The sequence below is a fragment of the Epinephelus moara genome, chromosome 9, assembly GCF_006386435.1.
Source record: "Epinephelus moara isolate mb chromosome 9, YSFRI_EMoa_1.0, whole genome shotgun sequence".
Taxonomy (NCBI): domain Eukaryota; kingdom Metazoa; phylum Chordata; class Actinopteri; order Perciformes; family Serranidae; genus Epinephelus; species Epinephelus moara.
Window position 1 is genome coordinate 1,491,341 of NC_065514.1, and position 22,076 is coordinate 1,513,416.

At 41.2% G+C, this 22,076-nt stretch overlaps 1 protein-coding gene across 3 annotated transcripts in view; it reads left to right on the forward strand.

Annotated features, from left to right (window-relative positions):
- The window catches only part of clip1b (CAP-GLY domain containing linker protein 1b), a 47,478-nt gene that overhangs the window by 11,856 nt on the left and 13,546 nt on the right, over nucleotides 1-22,076 (forward strand). Inside the window, exons 8-16 of one of the 3 annotated variants that reach the window (XM_050053440.1) lie at nucleotides 634-737; nucleotides 2,427-2,487; nucleotides 3,330-3,434; nucleotides 7,244-7,405; nucleotides 7,636-7,731; nucleotides 9,680-9,737; nucleotides 9,851-9,936; nucleotides 12,793-12,867; nucleotides 21,365-21,471. In XM_050053440.1, the coding sequence (XP_049909397.1) occupies nucleotides 634-737; nucleotides 2,427-2,487; nucleotides 3,330-3,434; nucleotides 7,244-7,405; nucleotides 7,636-7,731; nucleotides 9,680-9,737; nucleotides 9,851-9,936; nucleotides 12,793-12,867; nucleotides 21,365-21,471 (854 nt within the window). The remainder of the gene's footprint in view (nucleotides 1-633; nucleotides 738-2,426; nucleotides 2,488-3,329; nucleotides 3,435-7,243; nucleotides 7,406-7,635; nucleotides 7,732-9,679; nucleotides 9,738-9,850; nucleotides 9,937-12,792; nucleotides 12,868-21,364; nucleotides 21,472-22,076) is intronic. The other 2 variants (XM_050053441.1, XM_050053442.1) reach the window with 2 other exon arrangements.

Consider the following 22,076-nt stretch of genomic DNA (forward strand, 5'->3'; position numbering starts at 1 on the left):
TAGTACCAGATCTGTGTGCTAGGTACCCCAACAGAGGGGGGACCAAACATGGGGACGCTAAGGAACGCTTCTGTTGGTACCATCCACAACTTTTACTGTGGAGACGGAAAAAAATGTACCGAACAGAACTGTACCATACTGCTTGGTGGAAACAGGGCTATATACAGACAGACAGAACATATCACTTTGTTTAGTTTCTTAGCCTGCTTGTTTTTTGTTGTTCGAAATACAACTTTCGTCCCTAGTTCCATTTACCCCCCTCAGTTATAGCAATCCACAGAGAGTAAGCTGCAAACAGCTGTTTCTATGCGCCTCCCCCTGCTGATTTTGATTCTGAGAATTGTTAGTAAATTCAGAATATATTTAATGCTCTACTAGACTGCTCTGATTAATAAATGTATTTGAAACAGTAGTCTTGTGCTGCTGTTATTCAGCCTTGCTGAGGCTATAGCCTGGTGAAATCAATGAGTTTTATGTTATGAAAATAATTACCCCCTCACAAGTTTTAACAGCCCCCTCAGTCACCTCACCCTGGTGCCTGGTCTAAATCAGGAGAACTGCTTAAACCAATTTGTTTGTGTGCATTCACTGAGTCAGCTCATGCTGAGTGTTCTTCATTCTGTGTGTTTATAGTATGCAATGGAGATGGAGGCAAAGTTGGACCAGCTGCGTTCACTGGTGGAGGCAGCAGATCGAGAGAAAGTGGAGCTGCTCAACCAGCTGGAGGAGGAGAAGAGGTAAGTCTGACTCCACCTATAAACTGCACATGACAGGGCAGCAGACAACAGGTATTTGCACACCAAGTCCGTATTTCTATGTATGCGTGTTTTTAATCCATCAACTGACCTTGCACACTGAGTACGATGTATTTTGTTATTCTATCTGTTGTGAATATTTGCAACACTAGACAAATGGAAAGACACATTTCTTATTTTGCTTCTCCACTGGAGGTTCCTCCCTGGCTGTCACCACTCTCTGCCAGCACCTTACATTTGGCACTGCAGCTAATTGAAAAGGCTGAGCTGTCCTCTTTCACTGTCTCGACGAGGGTTGCAAATTGTCAGCACTTTCCTTAACTGATTATAGGTAACAATAAACTATCAGTAATGTGATTGATTGTGATTTAAAAAGAACATTAAAACTTTGCTCAGACCAAACAACAACAAACAAGTTCTGTTTTCTCAATCAAAGCTCACAGAGACATTGAATATTCTCTGACAGCATTGCAGCCTATGAAACATATAAAGACATACAGGCCAAGACATGTGAAACACATTGAACATAACTGAAAAATGCTTCGCCTTGCCTGCGTCGTTTTCTGGTGTTGCCGCCACACTTTTCTTTGAGACCCTGAAATGGCCACCTTGTCATATCATAGTTACACTGTGCCCTTTGTTTGCTAATGCTAGTCATTGAAACACGCTTTCAAAATGCACATTTCTACTGATATGTAGAATTAAATAGGAGACTTAACATTGTTTATATTTCGGAATCAGAGCATTTGTTCAATTGAGATTCACATGTCCGATCAAATTCTTAACGACCAGTTGACCCTTTGTAAAGTCCCCACCTTCGAACGCAGACTAGCCAATCATAGCATAGCATCGAATAGCTCAGACAAGAGTCCGACAGCAACACAGCTGTGCTCCATTGACTCTAATGCAGTCGTTTCAGATTTCCTTCATTTTCAGGCTGGTGTTGTGGATTTGGAGCTAAATGTTGTGCCTGGGGCACGTCGTGTATTAAAGATACTCGTTACCTGGAGAGGTTGGAAAAAGATATACGTTTCTTCCCTGTTCCAAAACCAAAATCAGACCCTGAAAAGTGTAGGGTTAGCTAGCTAGCTACTGAAGATATAGCCTACTGAATGTATACACATGCTGCTTTTGCTTTGTAATGATTATAACAGTGAAACAAAGGCCGACCCTGCTGTACAGGAACCAGTGAAGGGAAGCAGGGAAACTGATATTGAACTGATATATCACAGTGTGTGCAGATGAATGTTGTTAAGGGGCGTGGCTTAGTGAAAGGTCAATCGATCATGGATTTATCGTTAGCATCCCTCGTCTCGACACTGCTGTCCTCTCTCAGTCTCTCTCTGTCTGTGTACGGTCTTCATCCTTTATTACATCCTCCTTCTTGTCATCATCATCCACCTGTATATCACGGTCTGAGCCGTTGAAATCAGAGTTATGAAATGATTCTGCGCACCCTGTTCCCCTCTTTTGTTGCGATATTTGTGTCCTGCAGGTTGCACCACGTTTTTGTTAACAACTCTTTATTAGAGTCTTATAAAGGCTCTTTACGGGTGTAAAGAGACACAGAAAATCAAACCTGTTCCCCGTGCAACAGTTTTAGACAAAAAGTACGCAAAGGTCTTCATGTGTCCAGTTGGAGAATATTTTATATTTGTCCCTGTTTGACAGAAAAGTGGAAGATCTGCAGTTCAGTGTGGAGGAGGCCTGCATCACCAGAGGAGACCTGGAGGTAACTTTTGGTTATATAATCTGCTTCTTAATTAAACATTTCTCTCACTCACTCCAGATATCTTCAGTATCTTTCACTTGTCAGACTGAATTTATTTTTCTCAAATTCATGTGTGAATTATTGACAAACTTGGTGTATAGTTGATTAACTTATTTCACATTCTCACTCTCACTCAGTTCTTTATTCTGTTAATTGACTTTAAAGTGTGAAACTACTGCTTTGCATTTTCCTCCAAAGAATAAATACGAGCTGATGATTCAGTCAATCATTCTGTCTCAGGTTTTTCCTTTTCCTTCGCTCTTTGAATCATTCATTTGCTTCCTTGTTCCGACGCGTCTTTCTTCCCGCTGCTTTTATTTATTCATTCGCGCTTAATTCACTCAACCTTTTCTCTCAGATTTTTTCACCCCTCCGCAGCACTTACAGGCCATCCTCTCCTCATCGTTTCATACACATGCCTGTTCTTGAAAGCTGTTTTTGTCCTCGCCTTCAGTGCTTTCATCTTCCTCTCTTGTCTGCATCTTCTTCACCCGTCAGAGAAAATTAGAGTTCAAGTGCTGGAATATGAGCAAACAAGTGTGACGAGAAGAGAAATAAAAGTGAGGAATCTGAGAGTCAGAATGAGATGATTGAAATAATTAACTCCTGATATTCAGAGCAGAAAGAGTGAATAACAATATCCACTTTTGTTTGCAACCAACTGATGTGACTGATCAGTGCTTTTCTTACTGACTGGCCTTCTCTTTAAAGTCTTGTCTTCTCTCTGTTCGTGGCCTACAAAGCCGGCATGTCAGTGCATTGGTGTTTGTTCTCCTCTTCTTCCTGCTCTCTCTTACTAACAGACGCAGACCAGACTGGAGCATGCCCACATAAAGGAGCTTGAGCAGAGCCTGCTCTTTGAAAAGACCAAAGCTGAAAAACTCCAGAGGGATTTAGAGGACACTAGGGTAATGCTGGCAGTCCCAGTCCTCCAGCAGGACTGAGTGATGTGCTTTTCCCTTCACTGGGTTTAATAATGATGCACAGACACAGAATATACTGAAGGAAGCACAGCGTGCAAACATTATGCAAATCACCAGATTTATCACAAGTTGCTTCCCTCATGGCCTCGGTCACTGTTAGCCCTGACACAGGGACATTAACATCTCATCGGCCTTGAGCTTTTCTAATAACCAGGTCTATCATACTCAGAGTTATGCATGTGTGCATGGACGTTTTTTTAAATGATAGAGTGCCTGTGCTTTTGACGATGCCGGCCATCATTTTTCTTTTTCAGCACATCCCATGAAAAGACCAAAACGAACAATGTGTTTGTGTTTTTTACTCTTTCAAACTTCTCTTCTCTGTCACACCCATACACAAACACACTGGTTTACTAGGGCTGGTCGGGACCTGATAACTTAAGGTATTGAGTGAAACAACCCAGTACCAAATAGTAGTGTAATTACAGTTGTCAAAGCTCCAGAAAAATTTACAACCTGAACTGGACCGACCTGTTTGAGTTTAAAGCCCAGATCTGGCCTGTCAGACATCATCACATAAGATACTAGGACCAAGCCCGACCCCACCCCTAGTCGGCTCCTAAGCCGGCTGTGTGACGACACAAGACACACATGTCTCCAACAGAAAATGGACCTGATCACCGACTCTCCACACTGTCCTGCCAGAGAAGCTTCCTGCTCCAGCCAGGAGGAAGGACAGAGAGCCTGGCATGGAGCTTTTTTTAAATATATATTTTTTCCACAGCTCGAGCCGTACCTGACCCGGCCAATCAGTGCACATTTTTGGCCCAACCTTGTTCAAACCCGTCATGCTTTCTGGGGCCCGTCAAGCCTGGGTTGAGATTGAGAACTCAATCAAATCAGAGCTGTATTTCCTTATTCGAAGTGTGTTTCATTTTCCTGCAACACTTAGATCCCTCGTCCGTTCGGATATTTTTCAAAAAATCCTGAGTAAAAACTTCAAATCTTTCATATGATTATTTGACATGTACACGTACTATAACGTCTCTTGTTTACGTTAAACACAGTTTAAACACAAGTAGGGCTGCCACGATTAGTCGATGACTAATCGACTATTAAAATAATCGGTGACTATTTTAGTAGGCGACTAATTGGTTTGAGTCATTTTTCATAGAAAAGTACTATAAAAGTGCCCCAAATACTCTTACTGCAGCTTGTTACGTTCAGATATTGGCAGCTTTACACACTCTCCCGTGACAGTGAACTAAAACCCTTTGGCGTGAGTATGAAACAAGACATTAGGTGACGTAATTTTGGGGTTTGGGCGAGACAGACGGACATTTTTCAACATTTTAACACATTTTTCGATGAAATGATTAGTCGACTAATCGAAGAAATAATCGACAGATTAGTCGACAATGAAAATAATCGTTAGTGGCAGCCCTAAACACAAGTGATCACCTCACAGTTGTTAAAAAAGGGGCTGTGGCTTTACTGCAGTCCACTTTAGAAGATGTGGAACACTGTGTCGGTGTACCTGGGTGGAGTCTGATGACAGTAATCATAGATCTGGTGGTCCGTGCTTGGTTTTTGGAGAAAATAATATCTTTAATAACAGAATAATAAAAATTCATGATCTGTCAGTTTGCTACTACCGTTTACTTCCGTTGTGCATTGTGCAACACCTTCTGTTGATGACACATCCTTGATTACATCCTGATGGAAATAGGGACTCGATCACAAGACCAAAGTTCCAAGAGGCATGAATGAAACCGGTTTAAGAGCCAGAGTGGAAAAGAGATACCACTGCAACAGTGTGGCTCACTGATAAGATTTCAACAGCTTTTTGACAACGATGGAGCTCGATGACACAGAGGAACAAGATATGTCAGACTGTAGACACACACACAATACATTTATTGTTGGTTTTGGTCTTTTCATAGGATTTTTGTTGACAGTAAGAAAAATGCAGAACACTGCTTTCCTTTATCCTTTAACCAGAAGGTTCAAACTTTGACCAGTCTTTCTCTTGGAGCAAGACTGAATTTCGATTCTCTGTCGGTGGTTAAAACTTTCCTCAGGTCGTCCTGTGGAGAGGATTTTTCTCTCTGATGAATTAATTATTTTCAATCTAAATGAATGTGGTTTATTTTAGCCTGTTTTTATATTAGATCAATGACACAAGGTTTAAAGACTGAAATTCTTGTTTTAGAAAATCTTCTTGCATAGTGATGGGAATTGATACCAGTGCCATTATCAGTTCTGCTTATCGGTCCGATTCTTTATCAATTCCCTTATTTATTCCTGATCAATTTACAGTGTGGGGAAAACAGACTATGCCTACACAGATTTTCAGCGTCAGCGCAACCGCTTTATGACCTCCGAGTCTGAACACAGTGTGGAAACAGAGTAAAGAAAAGGCATGTGTGTGACTCAGGTGTGCAGAAGCTTCGCTGTTAAACCACCACCAAGAAAAAATCTGCAAAACCTCCCTGTGTGGTGCTAATATTGTTACAACAAGATATTTCCCCTCTGTAACAGACGTGCTGCTTGGTTGGGAAGCGGTGACACTCATGTGTAGAGTGACAAATTCATGGTATTCCTGGAATTTACACCCATGTTGAGTAGAAACCCTTGAAATGATCATTTTAGAGACATTACATGCAGCACTGCTGTCATCTTTCTCAGTGAAATGAAGCCACATTTGGACCGTTTCTTCCTCTCCACCATGACTCCTTGTTGTTTCCAGCAGCGTAGACGCAAGAGTTTGACATTACTGTTTGGGCAACTGTTAAAAAAACATGCCTGCATGGATATGAGGAATTGATAAGCTTGGAGGTATGTGATTCCCATGGATCGGACAACTCTTTTTCAACTGGAGCTGGTTCTCACTTCCCATCCCTATTCTAGCAGGTGTTTACAGTCCACAAGAAATATTTGAATATCAAAGTTTTGAAAATATACCCTCTCAGATTGGGGTCCCTCCACAGGTATCAATAAAATGTTTGGTAAGAAAGTGACGATGTTACTGAAGGTTTATTCAGCAGAACTCTGTTTTTGACATCAGTCTTTCCAAATGAGATTTCCAATTATTTGACAAGTAAAAACACAAATTCTTTGTTAGGTTATGAAGGGTTTTATTGTCTTATTAAACTGGAACTGTGTAATTCTGACTATGACAGGTAATGAAAGTAAATAATTGAAGGTATTTGCATAAATACTTCAGTAAAGTAAGATAATATAAAAGAGATATGAGGCAATGAGATTAGTAAATTTAGAGCTGAAACTATTTGTCGATTCACTGATTTTGATAATGAACTACTCGTTAAGGTATTTAACTGATATTTTTGTGAAGTTAAATTGCCAAAAAAAAATCTGGTTCCAGCTTTATTCATTCATTTATTTATTGTAAATTAAATATCTTTTGGTTTTGGATCAAAACCAAAAATGTGAAGATGTCATTTTCGACTCTTTCACGTCCATTTTTCACTATTTGTCGATGTTATAGACAAATCTAATACCAAAAAATAATAAAAAGTGAAAATAATTATTGGTTGCAGCCCGATGATAATCACGGTGAATCAAAATACGTCACTGTGGCTGAAAACTTTACCAATTCAAAGTTATTTTGACACAGTTGAATCGCACATCTTAAATAGAATAGTGTTAAAGCTCATTTTTGTTTTACACTGATCAGCCCAAGTCTACTGTTTCCACCACTGCTCTGCTCTGTCACCTCTCCTGTCTCCTCGTTCTCTGTCTTCATGTCTCCTTTCCTACACCCTCCGCTGCAGGTGGCCACAGTGTCTGAGCGCTCCAGGATCATGGAGCTGGAGAGGGAGGTGGCCGACCTCCAGCTGCGGCTGCGGGCGTCCCAGCAGAAGGAGGACGCTGCGTCTCTGTCCCAGCAGCAGATCAGCAGCCTCAAGGCCCAGGCGCAGGCTCAGGAGAAGAAGGTTTGTGGAGTCTGAGCAGCAGCTATATGATACTCCCCACCTGTAAAATGTATTATTCATCATTATCATCATCATATAATTTGCAACCTGTCCTTTAGTCCCAAATGTAAATAGTCTTGTGTTCCTTTTTATGTGCAGTTTGTTTGAGCTGCTGTGACGATGCATAATTTATGGCTCTGTTCAGACGTACATGTGTAGACTTTATGGTCTATACTGTGTGTCCCCAACAGATCAGTGAGTTGAGTGTCGACGTGGAGAGCAAACAGAAGGAGCTTCAGTCTGTGCAGCAAGATAAGAGCTCTCTGGAACAGGAACTGACCGGCCTGGTGAGAGAGGAGGAAACTCAGAGCTTAATAATCACAAATAAACAGAGGAAAGATCATGTTGAGACTCCAACTCATGATGAGAATCAAGTCAGGGGAATCTCACATGTAGAGTTAGAAACACAAAACTGCCCAAAATACATGACTTTTTTGCAAAAAAAACCCAAACAGCTTGAATCATAAATTAATTACAAATATATTAATTAAAGTAGTTGAATTTTTTTTATGTTGATCAGCAAATCAATGAATCCAGCAATTGTTTCAGCTCGAGAAGTGTGACAGAAATGCTACAAGGTCTGACTTTTACAGAAAAGTGACTCTGGTTTAGAGCTCTGATCAGGCCCAAAAAATCAGGCCTGACCCAACGTGAACCTGCACAGTTTCTGTCCAAGCTTGACCTGAGCCCCGAACCACGGGAGCAGTTTTGGGCCTGAGCTGGGGCCTGCTGTAAAATATAAAACAATTATATCTTAGCCCACATATTTCCATCCATCCATCCATCCATTTTCTTCCGCTCATCCGAGGCCGGGTCACAGGGGCAGCAGGCAAAGCAAAGCACCCCAGACGTCCCTCTCCCCAGCAACGCTTCCCAGCTCCTCCTGGAGGACTCCAAGGTGTTCCCAGACCAGATGAGATATATAATCCCCACAGTGTGTTCTGGGTCTGCCCCGGGGCCTCCTACCAGTGGGACGTGCCCAGAACACCTCTAACAGGAGGCGCCCAGGAGGATCCTGATCAGATGTTGAACCACCTCAACTGATCCCTTTCGATGCGAAGGAGCAGCGGCTCTACTCCGAGCTCCTCCCCTATCTCTAAGGCTGAGCCCAGACACCCTACAGAGGAAACTCATTTCATCAGCTTGTATCTGTGATCTCATTCTTTCAGTCACTAGTAAATCGAAAGCTTTGCCTTCTGGCTCAGCTCCCTCTTCACCACGACAGACCGGTGCAGCGCCCGCATCACTGCAGAAGCAGCACCAAACCACCGATCCATCTCACACTCCATTCTACCCCACTCATGAACAAGACCACGAGATACTTGGACTCCTTCACTCGAGGCACTAACTCTCCCGAGACCTGGAGGGGGCAATATATCGCTTTACCGCAGACAACCACATATTATATTTTTTTAAATTTAAAAAATTTATTACAGGCTGTGTTTCGTCGCACCATTTCTTCCTCATTTCAATAGTCAGTCGTCTAGCGCACGATACGTTAGGCAGAGCAGATTACACCCCTCAGGTTGCACGACAGTCTATGGAGATGCAGCGCCCAGATGATGATCACCTCTCTTTGCTGTATGTTCCACACATCTCTTCTGCTGCTGGGGAGGCAGAGGCAAACACTGCCAACCAAATCGCCTTGGAGCCCCCGTCTCTTCCTCTTTCTCTTGTTTTATGTCCCTTTCTCATGCACACTCTCTCTCTCTCTCCCCTAGCTTCTCCTCTTGCTTCGTCACTTTCCCTCTCAGTCGCAGTCCCTCCCTTTCTCTTACTTCCCCTCTTGATTCAGTCCATTAAAACTCCATCTATGCATGAGAACTTCCGGTTTCATTAAAAAATTTAAAAAAAAAAAAAAAAAATCAATTTAACATCTGGAACCCGACCTGATTTGAGCCCAGGGAACTAATGAAAAATTACAGCCCTGCAGGTCGGGTCAGGCCCATGTTGGCTCGGGCAAAGAATCAGAGCTCTCCTCTGGTTGTTTATTCAAACACATTTTGGTTGATAAGTTCACGTCTGTGAGGGTGTGATTTGTAACTGAGTTTTTACCTTATTTGTCTTATTTTCCCCTGTGAGGTGTTTTGCTCGTGGGCATTGTGAAAGTGGCCTCATTAACAGAGGCATTTTATCCACAAACCTCGCATGTTTTCTGGACCCAGTCATCGTTAGCTCAAGGTACAGGAATGTTACTATGTGAGTGATTAGCTCGCTGATGTTTCTCCATTTCAGAGACAAACGCTCGAGACAGCTGAGGAGGAGAACAGGAGGACAGCAAAGACCATGCAAGGTAAACACAGCACATGTGTCCCAGCTGACTTTGTTAAGACAGTGTGTGATGTTTTATTTTGTCTGCATGAAGACGACTGTTCGAGTTGATGTCATCTTTCTGTGTTCTCACAGAGTTGGAGCAGATTGTGGAGCAGTCAAAGAAAGAGGTCCAAACCCTGAAAGAGGAGAATCAGTGCAGAGAGAAAGAGCTGACAGAGGTAGGTTCACACATGCAGTCACTGCTGGGATGTAACTGAGTACATTTACTCAACAGCTGCACCTAACTACAGATTTTAGGTGCTGGAATACTCCCTGATATGCTGGTATAACAACACATTTGAAAACATCAGTGTCACATTAAATCTCAACCTCATGTCACTGCACACAGAGCGTCTTTGCTGTCTCTGAGCAGAGCTGAAGTCACGGCTCTGACTGCAGCGAACAGTCGGATAACGCCGCATGTGGACGATGAATCAGCGTGTTGGCATTTACTGATTCTCACCAGGACAGCTCAGTCTGCTTCTGGCTGTCACCAGATTTCAGCTAATTATTTCTGGTATTCTTGGTTGTGCTGAAAATGTCACAACTAAAAAAAAAAGTTTGGGGACTTTGAAGTAGCCTTTCCTTTAATAATCCCTCCTAAAATAATCTCCCAGCGTGCTTTCATTCAGACTTAGTGAGGCTCTCCCACTCTAAAGCTGACTGCGGCCTCGGGCTAATGTGATGTTGTTAAAACATTACTAACACACACATGCACACGTTACTCTCATTCCCATTTGGGTTTGATAAGTCGACGCAGCGGTCTCCTTTTTTTATTCAAGCGTCACAGTTTTGTGAAGTCTATCAGCTGTGGCTGCTTGTCATCGTGATGCGTTCAAATGCCCAAAACACTGCCTGAAAAGGAGCTTGTAGAATTATTAATTAGAGTAATGTAAAGGACGTATGAGGATGAAATTATGTGGAAAAAGTGATGGTGGAAGAAGGACTCAGATCTTTTACTTAAATGTGTACTATGCAAGAATTTAGTTTTTTTAGCCGATGTTTTAGCAAGCTAACTAAGCTAACCACCAGCACCGACCTGTCCAACAGAAAACAGGCCATCTTTGTGTCACTCTTCATCCCATCCTCTCCTTCAGGGCTCAACCCAGATTCACTCTTGGTCCAGAACGAGCTTCGTCCACTTCGTGTTTCGCTTTGCTATATTTGCATTTCGTCTGTGTTGTGTCCATGTTTGTTGTAGCTGCCTCTTGGATGTGTGCAGCTGCTACCTGGTCATTACCTGTTTTTATAAAGTCCCAACGTTACCTGCACGCTGTACCCAGAAACATCCCGAACACAGCAAAATAAGAAGAAAATAATGCACCACCACACACTTCATGTGGGTCGTAAATGATGATTGAGTTGGATTACTTTGTTATGAGTCTATACTTTTTTTAGGGAAATCCTGCTCTGTAGACATTTAAAAGTAAGTAAGTAGGAATACTAAAGTATGATGGAGGATGAGGGCCATGTAAAAGAAAAACAATCATAGAGTTTGAGAATAAAGTCGTAAATCTAGGAGAATAAAAGTCAAAATATTACGTGAATAAAGTAATAAATGTACAAGATGAAAAGCCATCATTTTACGAGAATTAAGTCATAAATCTGCAAGAATAAAGTCATAAATCTACGAGATGAAAAGCCGTAATTTTTACGAGAATAAAGTCGTAAATCTATGAGAATAAAGTCGGAAATCCATAAGACTAAAGTCGGAAATATACGAGAATAAAGTCGGAAATCTACGAGATGAAAAGCCATAATTTTACAAGAATAAAACTGTAAATCTATGAGAATAAAGTCGGAAATGTACAAGAAAAAAAAGTCAAAATATTACGAGAATAAAGTCTTTGAGACGAAAGTCCAAATATTACAAGATTAAACTTTTAATTTTAGGAGAAAAAAGTCACAGATTAAGACTGTGTTACCGCCGGAAAATTGTTTTGTTTAAATTTTTCATTCATTTGGGCCGGCAGTAGCTCAGTCTATAGGGACTTGGGTTGGGAACCGGAGGGTCGCCTGTTCAAGTCCCTGTCCGGACCAAATATGGAGCGTGGACTGGTGGCTGGAGAGGTGTTAGTTCACCTCCTGGGCACTGCCGAGGTGCCCCTGAGCAAGGCACCGAACCCCCCAACCGCTCGGGGCACCTGACCAAGGCTGACCACTCTGACATCTCTCCACTTTGTGCATGTATAGGTCCTGTTTGTGCATGTGTGTGTCTTTCGGACCTGTGTGTTAATGACAAAAATTGAATTTCCCCTCAGGGGGATCAATAAAGTATATAAAATTAAAAAAAATAAATAAATTAAATTTTACACTGATCCACACCGCTCCACTTCTGCCAGTGCCCCATCACCTTGAAATCAAATTTTTTTTCTTAAATGTGGCTCTAATCTTCATTCTGAATGTTTTTTTAACAAAATATATATTGATGTTAAGACTGAAACACTTACAACATAAATACTCATCATACATAAAATTAACTTTGATTTTCATTTTAAGGTGCGTTGAATGAATGAAGTTCCATTTACACTGTGTGATTTTGGGTTATCCCAGAATACAAACACGTGCAACATCAGCACTGACATGAACAGAATGTTAAAACAGAGTCCACTCTTTCTGCTGCTCTAATATTTCTTAATCAAAAACCTCAGCAGACAAAACATTTTAACATTTTCCAGCAGCTACAAGAGAGTGTTTTGTTCTCTCTCCCCAAAGTCAGAGCTTTCTACTCTCGCTTCACGGGACTCGTTACAAATGGATGTAAAAGTGAAGCAGCTGAACAAGCTGGAGGCTCTCTTTCCTTTTTTAGCCAACATTTTTAATGACCTCTGAGCACTCCGCTCTATTTATGGGAATGCTGTATTTTAAGTGCTGAAGTTGTTTGGGTGGTGTGTAATGTTGTGTCGAGATCAGGGAGTAATAAAACTGTTTTCTCTCAGTCACAAAACAAATATCTTGTGTTCTCAGGAAAACAAGCTTTTCCTGCACGGTCTGTTACCATACCACGTGGAGCTGAATATATTATTGTTTTCCAGGCGACTGAAAAGTCAGAGAGGACGGAGCGGTCGCTTGAGCAGCTGACCAATGAGAATAAGACACTGGAGACACAGGTGAGCAGACACATAAAATATGTGTGGCAATATTCAGCTCCAGCAGAAGACTGTAAATACCTACTGTCACTGAAGTCACCATGCTGTCATTCTATGAGTCGTATTTTAATTCCTTGGCCATCTTCTCTTTTACACTCTCAACTCATATTCAGTTACAGCAATAAAAGTGGCAGATTTACCACATGAAATTAAAAATAATCTTTGACAGAATTTAAGATGGACGTAAACAAAAGCAGCTTCTCGTTTCCAGCCATGACAGCTCTCGCTAGCAGATTTTATCACATGTGGCTATCCAACAAATAAAGCTAACGTTAGCTCCAAGAGTCTCAGTCTGACTTTTTAATGTTTGACTCATTTTAAAACAGGAAACTTGTTCAAAAGAGTCTTAAATATGCACTTGAGGGCTACATACATTTTGTAGTGCTAAAAGACCGAAGCTAAAGCTAACAGGTCCCAGGCAACATCACCTCCTTATCTTACATACATTACCCACTTTCCTGTCTCTCTCCAGCAGCACTATAATTAAGTCAAAAAGCCCCCCAGAATTTTTTTAAAAAAAGTATATAGCTCCACAAAATACTGTCGTTGGCTCATGACATTCTTCTTGGCCTCTGAACGTTTGTAGCTTAGCATACAAACACACTGTTAAAGCAGTTCCTTGCACTCCTGCTCCTTTGTTTTGTTTTGGAAAGGTTAAAAACTCATAAATATGTCTCTGACTGCAGCCTCGTGCACACCGCTCCAGCATTACTTTAATATGTCCACAGCCCCGTGACAGGAAGGATTCACACATGCACATACATAAGTTTAGCATTTATAGCCTGCAGGGTTTTATTACGTATTCACATCAGGATTTTCACACTGACCGCATGTGACTGTGGAAGTCCCGGTCATCGCATTCAATCAGCCACGCATGAAATACTGTGAACCATCTCTCTGTGTCTCATTCACTCTCCCCGTCTCATCCCTCTCACCTCCATCTGTAACTTGATATTTTTATCATCTCATACTGGATCCAAGCTGCTCGTCACACTGTGCTCCACCTGCAGCCGTTCACTCAGTGTGCAGCTCTCTGGTGCCCTCTTTCTCTCCCACTGTCACTCTGACTCCAGCTGTTGTTCAGCTCCAGATGTTCGGTCTCATGACAGCGAGGGAAGCGGGAGATTAGAGGCTGAACATAAACATGCTTTCTGTTGGGTCGTATCTGTTTTAATCATCCCATGACATAAACCTTTTCATGCACTACATTTCAGCGCTGCGACATGACACACAGTCCTCTGCCTGCTGTTCTTTTGATTCAAGGATTTGAGGGGATGATTCAAGGTGGAATAGATAATATAAGATGAACCTTTACTGATCCCAGCAGAACAAGGAAAGAAATGAGTACAGATAAATAGAGAATGATACAAAATAATGTATATAAAATAATGAAAAATTATACAAGAGCAATTAGTCTCAACATTACCCACAACGGGTTTTGTATTGTGTCTCATACATTTGCCTGCCTGATGTCATGGCCGCTTTTGTAAAATATTTTGATGCATGTTGTGATGTTTATGGGCGTAGGTTTAGGGCAAGTGGAAATTGGAAAAAAATAGTTGTGATGCTGTCTTGAATTTAGAGCCTATTATTTTGGATTTCAGTGTTTTCTGTAGAATTGTGATTAGTTGGACACAGCTCTGAAAGGCGGTCTCTCTGAGTTGCTCTTCTTCTGCTCTTTTTGCCCTGTTAGCACGAGCTAACAGGGCAGCAGGAGCCAACATTCACTGAGCTCCCAACATTCTCACACCAAGACTAAAACCGGTCAACTCTGTTGTTAAACCCGTTATTAACCGTTGGGTAACATTAGCTTGTGATGCTAACAGTTAGCCCTGTCACTGTGTGTAACTAAGCAAGTAAAATTTATTTATACAGCGCTTTTCGCAGACATAGGTCACAAAGTGCTTCACAAGGGCAATATACAATGACCACGTGAGCCACGTCGTGAAAAGTGCACTACTAGCAAAACTATTTGCACAGTGCACACACACAAGAAAAAAAAAAGAATTCACACTACACAACAACAATACACAAAATTTGAAAAAGTCCAGCTCTGGTACACACAAGTTACCCAAACACCTGTCTAAACAGGTGCATCTTTAGCTGGCTTTAAAATAAAACCACAGAGTTAGCCGATCGTAACGGAGCAGGCCGAGCATTCCAAAATTTAAGTGCTACAGCTGCATATCCTCAATCACCACGTGTCTTAAGGCGAGTGCGACGGACGGACAAAAAAATGTAGCGTATTTGATAGAAGAGTGCGAACAGGAAATACGGGTGAATACGGGTGTTTGACTCTGACCAAGGTACAGAGCTCGCAATCCTGAGACAGGCAACGAGGGGCTGAGTGAATCAGTACGCTGCACATAGCTGTTCTTTGCGTTGCTATGCGCCTCACGTGCTCTGAACTCCTCAAGTTGAAAAAACTTCAACTCAGAGCCAAAAAGGGCCTTTTCCCCATCGTCCAATGGGATGATTTGAGAGGCGGGCCTTCTGTGGTGGTCACGACAACAAGTTAACAGTTGGTAGACAATGGAGGAGAAACTGGTGGTAGTGGTTGCTGGATACCCAGAGCTATACGGCCTGATGATAGACAGCAGGTTGTCAAACTGCCCCTGAGTCATCCTAAAATCTGCCTGTAAACATCCATGATGGAGGAGAAGCTCCTGGACCAACTGGTGGTACTCCCCATGATCCAGCCTCTTTTTTAGGGTCTCATGTACCCACACAGATCTCCGCCCATTTTGACTACAGCTATGGATACAGATGATGATGTACTCGGCCATCCCTACTAATGATACTGTCTATAGATGATAAATAAGGGGGTTAAAATAAACTGTTACCTGATAGGGTGTTTATTTATTTATTTATTTATTTAACAGTAGTCATTTTGCAGCCCATAGTTGTAGCTCTGAGCACAAACATAAAGAACAGAGTTGAAACAAACAACAGACTGTTCAGCGTACTTTAAATACATACTTTAAGGAAACTGAAGGGATCAGCATGATGTCATCAAAAATTAAAAATATTTTTGCAGCTACAGTAAAGAGAGAGTGTCGTCTAAACAAACACACACACACACACGTAATTTATTCAGCAGGGATGCTCTTACATCTGCTTCTTCTGTCCACTCAGCCGTGTTGCTGTAAGTTGTGATGTAATAGTGCACATGTCAGAGTGTGTGTGTGTGTGTGTGTGTGTGTGTGTGTGTGTGTGTGTGTGTGTGTGTGTGTGAGATGCCTGGCTGGACACACAGCATTGCTTTAGTTAATGCTCAGTTGACTTGAGACTGCCCTTTTGTGTTGTGCTGTTTTAAATCTGTTGGATCTACAGCTGAAACGATACGTTGATTAACTGATCCAAGTCAGCCCGCAACAATTCTGATAACCAGTTAATTGTTTAAGTGTTAATATTTATAGTATATTAGTTAGGGTTGGGCAATATGAAGATATTATATCGTTATCGAGATATGAGACTATATATCGTCTTAGATTTTGGATATCGTTGTATCATGATGTGGCAAAAATTGTGTTTTTCCCTGGTTTTAAAGACTGCACTACAGACAAGTGATTTAAATTTATGAACTTATCAGAACTATCCATTGTTTTAATGCTTGTCTTAAACCCATTTAGTCATTATATCCACATCATTGATGATTATTGATCAAAACCCCCATTGTGATAACATTTTCTGATAGTCATCCCTACAACTTTTTGGCATCAGAGAGGGTGTTTCAGAATCAGAAATACTTTATTGATCCCCGAGGGGAAATTATGATTCATTACAGTTGCTCTAATGTAAAGAATAGAGAATTATAAGACGTAAGAATAAGAGTATGAAATAAAAGTGTGTAAATATAAAGCAATGAATACATTAAAATAGAAATAAAATGTGTATTATGCTACAGTGTTTAACACTAGTACTTAAGATATAAAATTTAAATATTAAAATAAAATATATATCGTCACTGTGCTGAGGCTGTAAGTGTGAAAATTTAACTACAATATATACATCAGAAGAATAAAACAACAATAGACTGAGAGTAAACATAAGAAATATAAGAAGTCTGAGCATTAATGAAGTGCTTATAAAATCAAGATACATATCGTGTATCGAGATGTAGCTGAAAAATATCGTCATCGCCCTAGTTGTGGTTATTTGCTGGTTTTCTGATTTATTCAGATTTATTTTTATGATAAATAGAATACAGTTGGGTTTTGGAGTAATGGTCAACCAAAGTAGGCTGATTAAATATGTTGTAAGGAACATGGTTAAAGCGACACGGTGGTACAGTGGTTAGCATTGTCACCTCACAGCAAGAGTGTTCCTGGTTCGAACCCAGGGTGTGGGAGCCCTTCTGTGTGGAGTTTACATGTTCTCCCTGTGTCAGCGTGGGTTTCCTCCAGGTGCTCCAGCTTCCTCCCACAGTCCAAAGACATGCAGGTTAACTGGTTGTTAAATGCTAAATGGTTGTCTGTCTCTATGTGTCAGCCCTGTGATAGTCTGGTGACCTGTCCAGGGTGAACCCTGCCTCTCACCCAGTGTCAGCTGGGATTGGCGACCAACATTGGTTGTGCATATAGAGCTGTGTGTCCTTATCTTGTTCATGTCTGATGAAGTGTTGTCGCCTCAAACGTCACACGTGGTGATCGGATTGAAATTTCCAAAAGGAGCAGTTTCTGGTGTGCGGACCTGTTTTTGTATTGTTGTTTGCTCTTCTGTCCAGCACCCAGTATTTATCGAGTCGTGGTATTAATATTTGTCATTCCACAAACCTTTTTCGGTTGTGGCTATTTGCTGGTTTCTCAGTCTGCACTGATAGTTAAACTGTATATCAGTGGGTTTTTGAGCAATGGTCAAACAAGAGAAGCTGTTTAAATATGTCAATAAATGTAATCACCATTTTTCACAATTTTCTGGCATTTTATAGACCAAACAATTAATTACTAATGATAATAATTGTTAGTTGCTGTTATATTGTCTTTGCACTGATGCTTCTGTATGAGGGACAGTGTGAATGGCTCGTTGTTTCTATCAGACCTCCTACTGCAAGGCAAAACGGTTGCAGGCACCAGCTGATTCTTGTATTTGCTGTGATTCATGTTACACACTGTGAATGAAAGGTGAATCTTTTAGAGGAGTGCACATATGGTGTTGGAGAGCAAAGGAACAAGACTGTGAGCATCAGAGAGCTGGGGGGGTGTGTGAGTCTGGGAGGAGCTTATCCTGTCGCGCTTACATAATGGAAGTGCTCGGCGTCTTTAATGCAACTGAGAGAGAGAGAGAAAAAAGCGAGGCTGCTGAAGCGACACGCTCTCCATTTCCCTCTCGCAGCCGTGCACGGCGGGGGACGAGAGCTGATGGTTTATTGATGCCCAGCTTGTTTCAGTGCGTGCATGTGATGCTGTAGAGAGAGGCTGACATAGCAACAACGCTGCTGTCGTTTAGCAGGTGATCAGAGGTTGAATTCCGGCAGTGGAGAGCTGTGCAGGTATGGACATAGCTGCTCTGCATCAGGGTTACTCCAGTAACATCTACTCGCCTCGCTACCAGGTAGGTTTTGCTTTTTAGCTGGGGATTCAAACCTGATCAGTGCAGCAGATACAAGTGCATTTTGCTGTCAGTGTAATGAGGAGGAGATGGTGTTAATTTGGCTCTAATTAGATCTCATAAATGATCCTTTTTCACGGTGTAAATGCAAGATTTCATGATGTATGTTAATGTGAGATCTCGTGATGTAGCCTGTGCTTGTGACCCAGCAGATAACATGTGTATATTCTGCATGTTTGCGTGCATTTGTGTATGTTTACATGTGTATGTGGGCACGCTCTGCAGACGAGATCTCACTTTGGAGGTGTAGATAAATACTGAGGTGTTTAAGAAGTCAGATACTCTCACTGAAAGGCATCCAAAACACGGCTGATGTGCAAACAGAAACATGCTGCACACAGTGTGCATCATGACACATGGTGTTTTACTTTATCTGAAGCCAGCTGCAGCAGAAGCATTGATCTTAAAGTCATACTTGTTAATTAAATATTGATTATTGCTATTTTAAAGCCGCGGTGCTGCACGTGTCTGAAAACCACTTTGATGATTTATGAGATGTGGGGTTTTTTTTGGATTGTCAGACTTGAATGAGAGCTAAAAAGTTTGCATGAGGTGAAGTTGAAGGCACTGACGTCTCTGGGGATTTTATTTTTAGTTTCACGTGGATTGAACCCATTCTGCTCGCTGCTGACTCATCGCAGATACATCAAGGCTTTGTGTATTTTAAGAATTAACTGCAGTTTCACTCTTAATGACCCAGAAGTCCTCTTGTCTGGCGGCAGCTTTTCCTCTGATGCAGAAACTCTTAAATGGGAATATGATGTTGAATATATGTTTATGGCATATAGTGGAGCTGAAAGAAAGATTGAATCAGCAGGTTTTTAGAAAGTATTCTGGGGAAGGGGATTGGGGGGCATTGGAGAGATGACAGGAAAGGTTTCTGACAAGTAGAGCTGCCACTAACTTTTAATTTCATTCTTTCCCCCAGTTTATTGTCATTTTCTTATATTAATGACAAACGATTGAAGAAACACGTAACAACAATAAAACAGTTTGAAACTAAAATAACATACAATACACAGACAAACACATCATACACTCACACACTCAAATTATTTCCTTACCTTTTTTTTTTACAGTTTCTGATCAGGTAATGTCTGTATTTATTAATTTCATTAATTAATTGAGGAGTTGTTTGGTCAATAAAATGTCAGAAAATGGTGGAAAAAAATTTGATCAGTGTTTTCCAAAGACAAAGACGACGTATTAGTATTTCTTGTTTTGTCCACAACCCAAAGATGTTCAGTCTACTCACACAGAGGATTAAATAAACTAGAAAATATTCACTTTTAAGAAGCTGAAATAACAGAATATTTACCTTTTTCCTCAAAAAATTACTCAAGAGTTGGAGATTAATTTAATTTTTTACAACTAATAGCTTAATCACACTACTAATCAGACTCCAACCAGGGACCTCCTGGTTCATGGTGGCCATCATAAGCTTCTATGATGTCCTACTCAGCTACTACATCAATAATTGCAACAATTTCAAACATTTGCTAGAGCTTGCAAAAACATTTCTGGCTTAACTTCATTTCAAATTTTTAAGGTATACTCTGCAGGATTGTCAGTTACTGTTTGTTAACGGTTCACTAGTGAAAGTAAAGCCAACCCCAGCCCCCCCCCCCCCCCCCAAATCTGTTTATTGAGATTTTCCAAATAAAGCAGACAGAGAGCACAAAAATATTTGGTCAATCCAATAATGACACAACAAAAAAGTAAGTAGTAAGTAAAACAAGAACGATACGAAGCCAAGACAGGACTGAGACAAGACAAATACTACAAACTAAATCAGTACCCAGAACAAGACCAAGAACAAAACAACATAGTAGTAAAATTAAAATATAAAAATGTGTGAAAATACGTGCATGGTGATAAAAATCACGAAATACTAAAACATAATATAGTGGTTGTTGGTCAGACAACTGCCTGTCACGTCACATTTAATGTCTGTAAAATAGATGATCAGTCATTCAGGAATGTAAAGTCTAGCTCTTCTGCATACTCGAAAAAGGGATCCCACATCATGCAAAGTTTCCTCAGGGAGCCGTTCATTATGCAGTTAAGTTAAGGACTTCACTTACCCATAGAGTGTGTGGAGGAGGTGTTGGGGACTTCCACTTGGCTAATAAGGTAACAAAGGCTGTAAAGGTTTCCCAGAATCACTCTCGTTAAATGTTTCACCTCGCTGTATTTGTGTTTTTCGGCACTGTTTCTCTTGGTTGCCTCGTATTACAGTCTGGCACGTGGTCACTTCCTTTTTGTAAAGCCCTGACCTCACCTGGGCACTGTGGGAGTACACGCCCATAAACATGCCATCACAGAAAATAAGAAAATACAGAAAAATCTCTGCAGAAAGATACGCCAACACTCACTGAGGGTGGGTCATAAGTGATGATTGAGAGGGATTACTGCTGTGTGAGTATATGCATTGTTCTTTAGGAGTGTCCTGCGTAGTATGCCTTTAACACTGACCTCATTAAGAGATAAATAAAGTAGGAGGACAAGCAGCTCCTCATGTGGAAACATACTCACAAGATCCTCGTTAAAACACGAGGCCGTCGCTCTGGACGGGATTCAACAGTCAGTAATTGCAGCTGTTCTTATTACTGGAGTGAGGAGGAGAAATTAAACCACATCCACGCTCCAGACGGGATTAAAATCACTCAGCAGCACAGGTGATGTTAAAATCACCCCACCACCCCTGGAGAAATAAATCCAGTCCAACCTATCAGCTGTAAATGTATTATTAAGATGGGAAACAAAGACACATTATACCTCCCGTGATGTCTTTTTATTGTTGTAAAGTGGTGTGCATTTATTCTTCTCTGTGTCTGTTCCTCTTCAGCTCGAGGCTTTAAAACAGCAGAACTCCAAATACCAGGAGGAGCTCAGTCTGTCGAAGGAGCGCAGCAGCTCGGAAACGCAGCGCATCGGAGTCCTCTGCAAGGAAATGTGAGTACTCGTGATAACTAATGTGTTTTTTCCTGCCGTGTGTGTCCTGTAAAGGTGACCCCCAGCCAGCCAGTTCATTAGACTGGTGTGGTTAATGTGTCCTGAGGGTCTGAACAAATGATTAAAAATCCACTCTGCATTTCTCTGAGCTCTTGATTCAGCACAAAGAAGCGCTGTGAAAATGTGGCTCGATTTAATTGCATTTAGACGTTTAGATAAACATGTGAAAACTGTCTCAATGCTGCAAATGTCAAATGTGGTATTAACGAGGCTCCATCTGCAGCTCTCCACAGAGATGCCTCCACTTGTAAATACGCCATAAATTGTTGTGTAAAGCCCATAATTAAGCCAGAGGGTGCTATTATGTGATTATGGATATGATGGCAGAGTGGAGTACAATGCACAACACTCATTATCACAGCAAGAAAGAAAAACCTCTTGAGTGTTATGGCTTCCACATAAAAATATTTAAACCATGAGTCCTCATTGTCGTCGTAGAAATGTTGTGCATCAATCAAGTTGAAGATCCTTAACTACAGATCACGTATACTTACATTTTACATTACACTTAATACATTATTTAATGTACGTTATATAAGTGCATT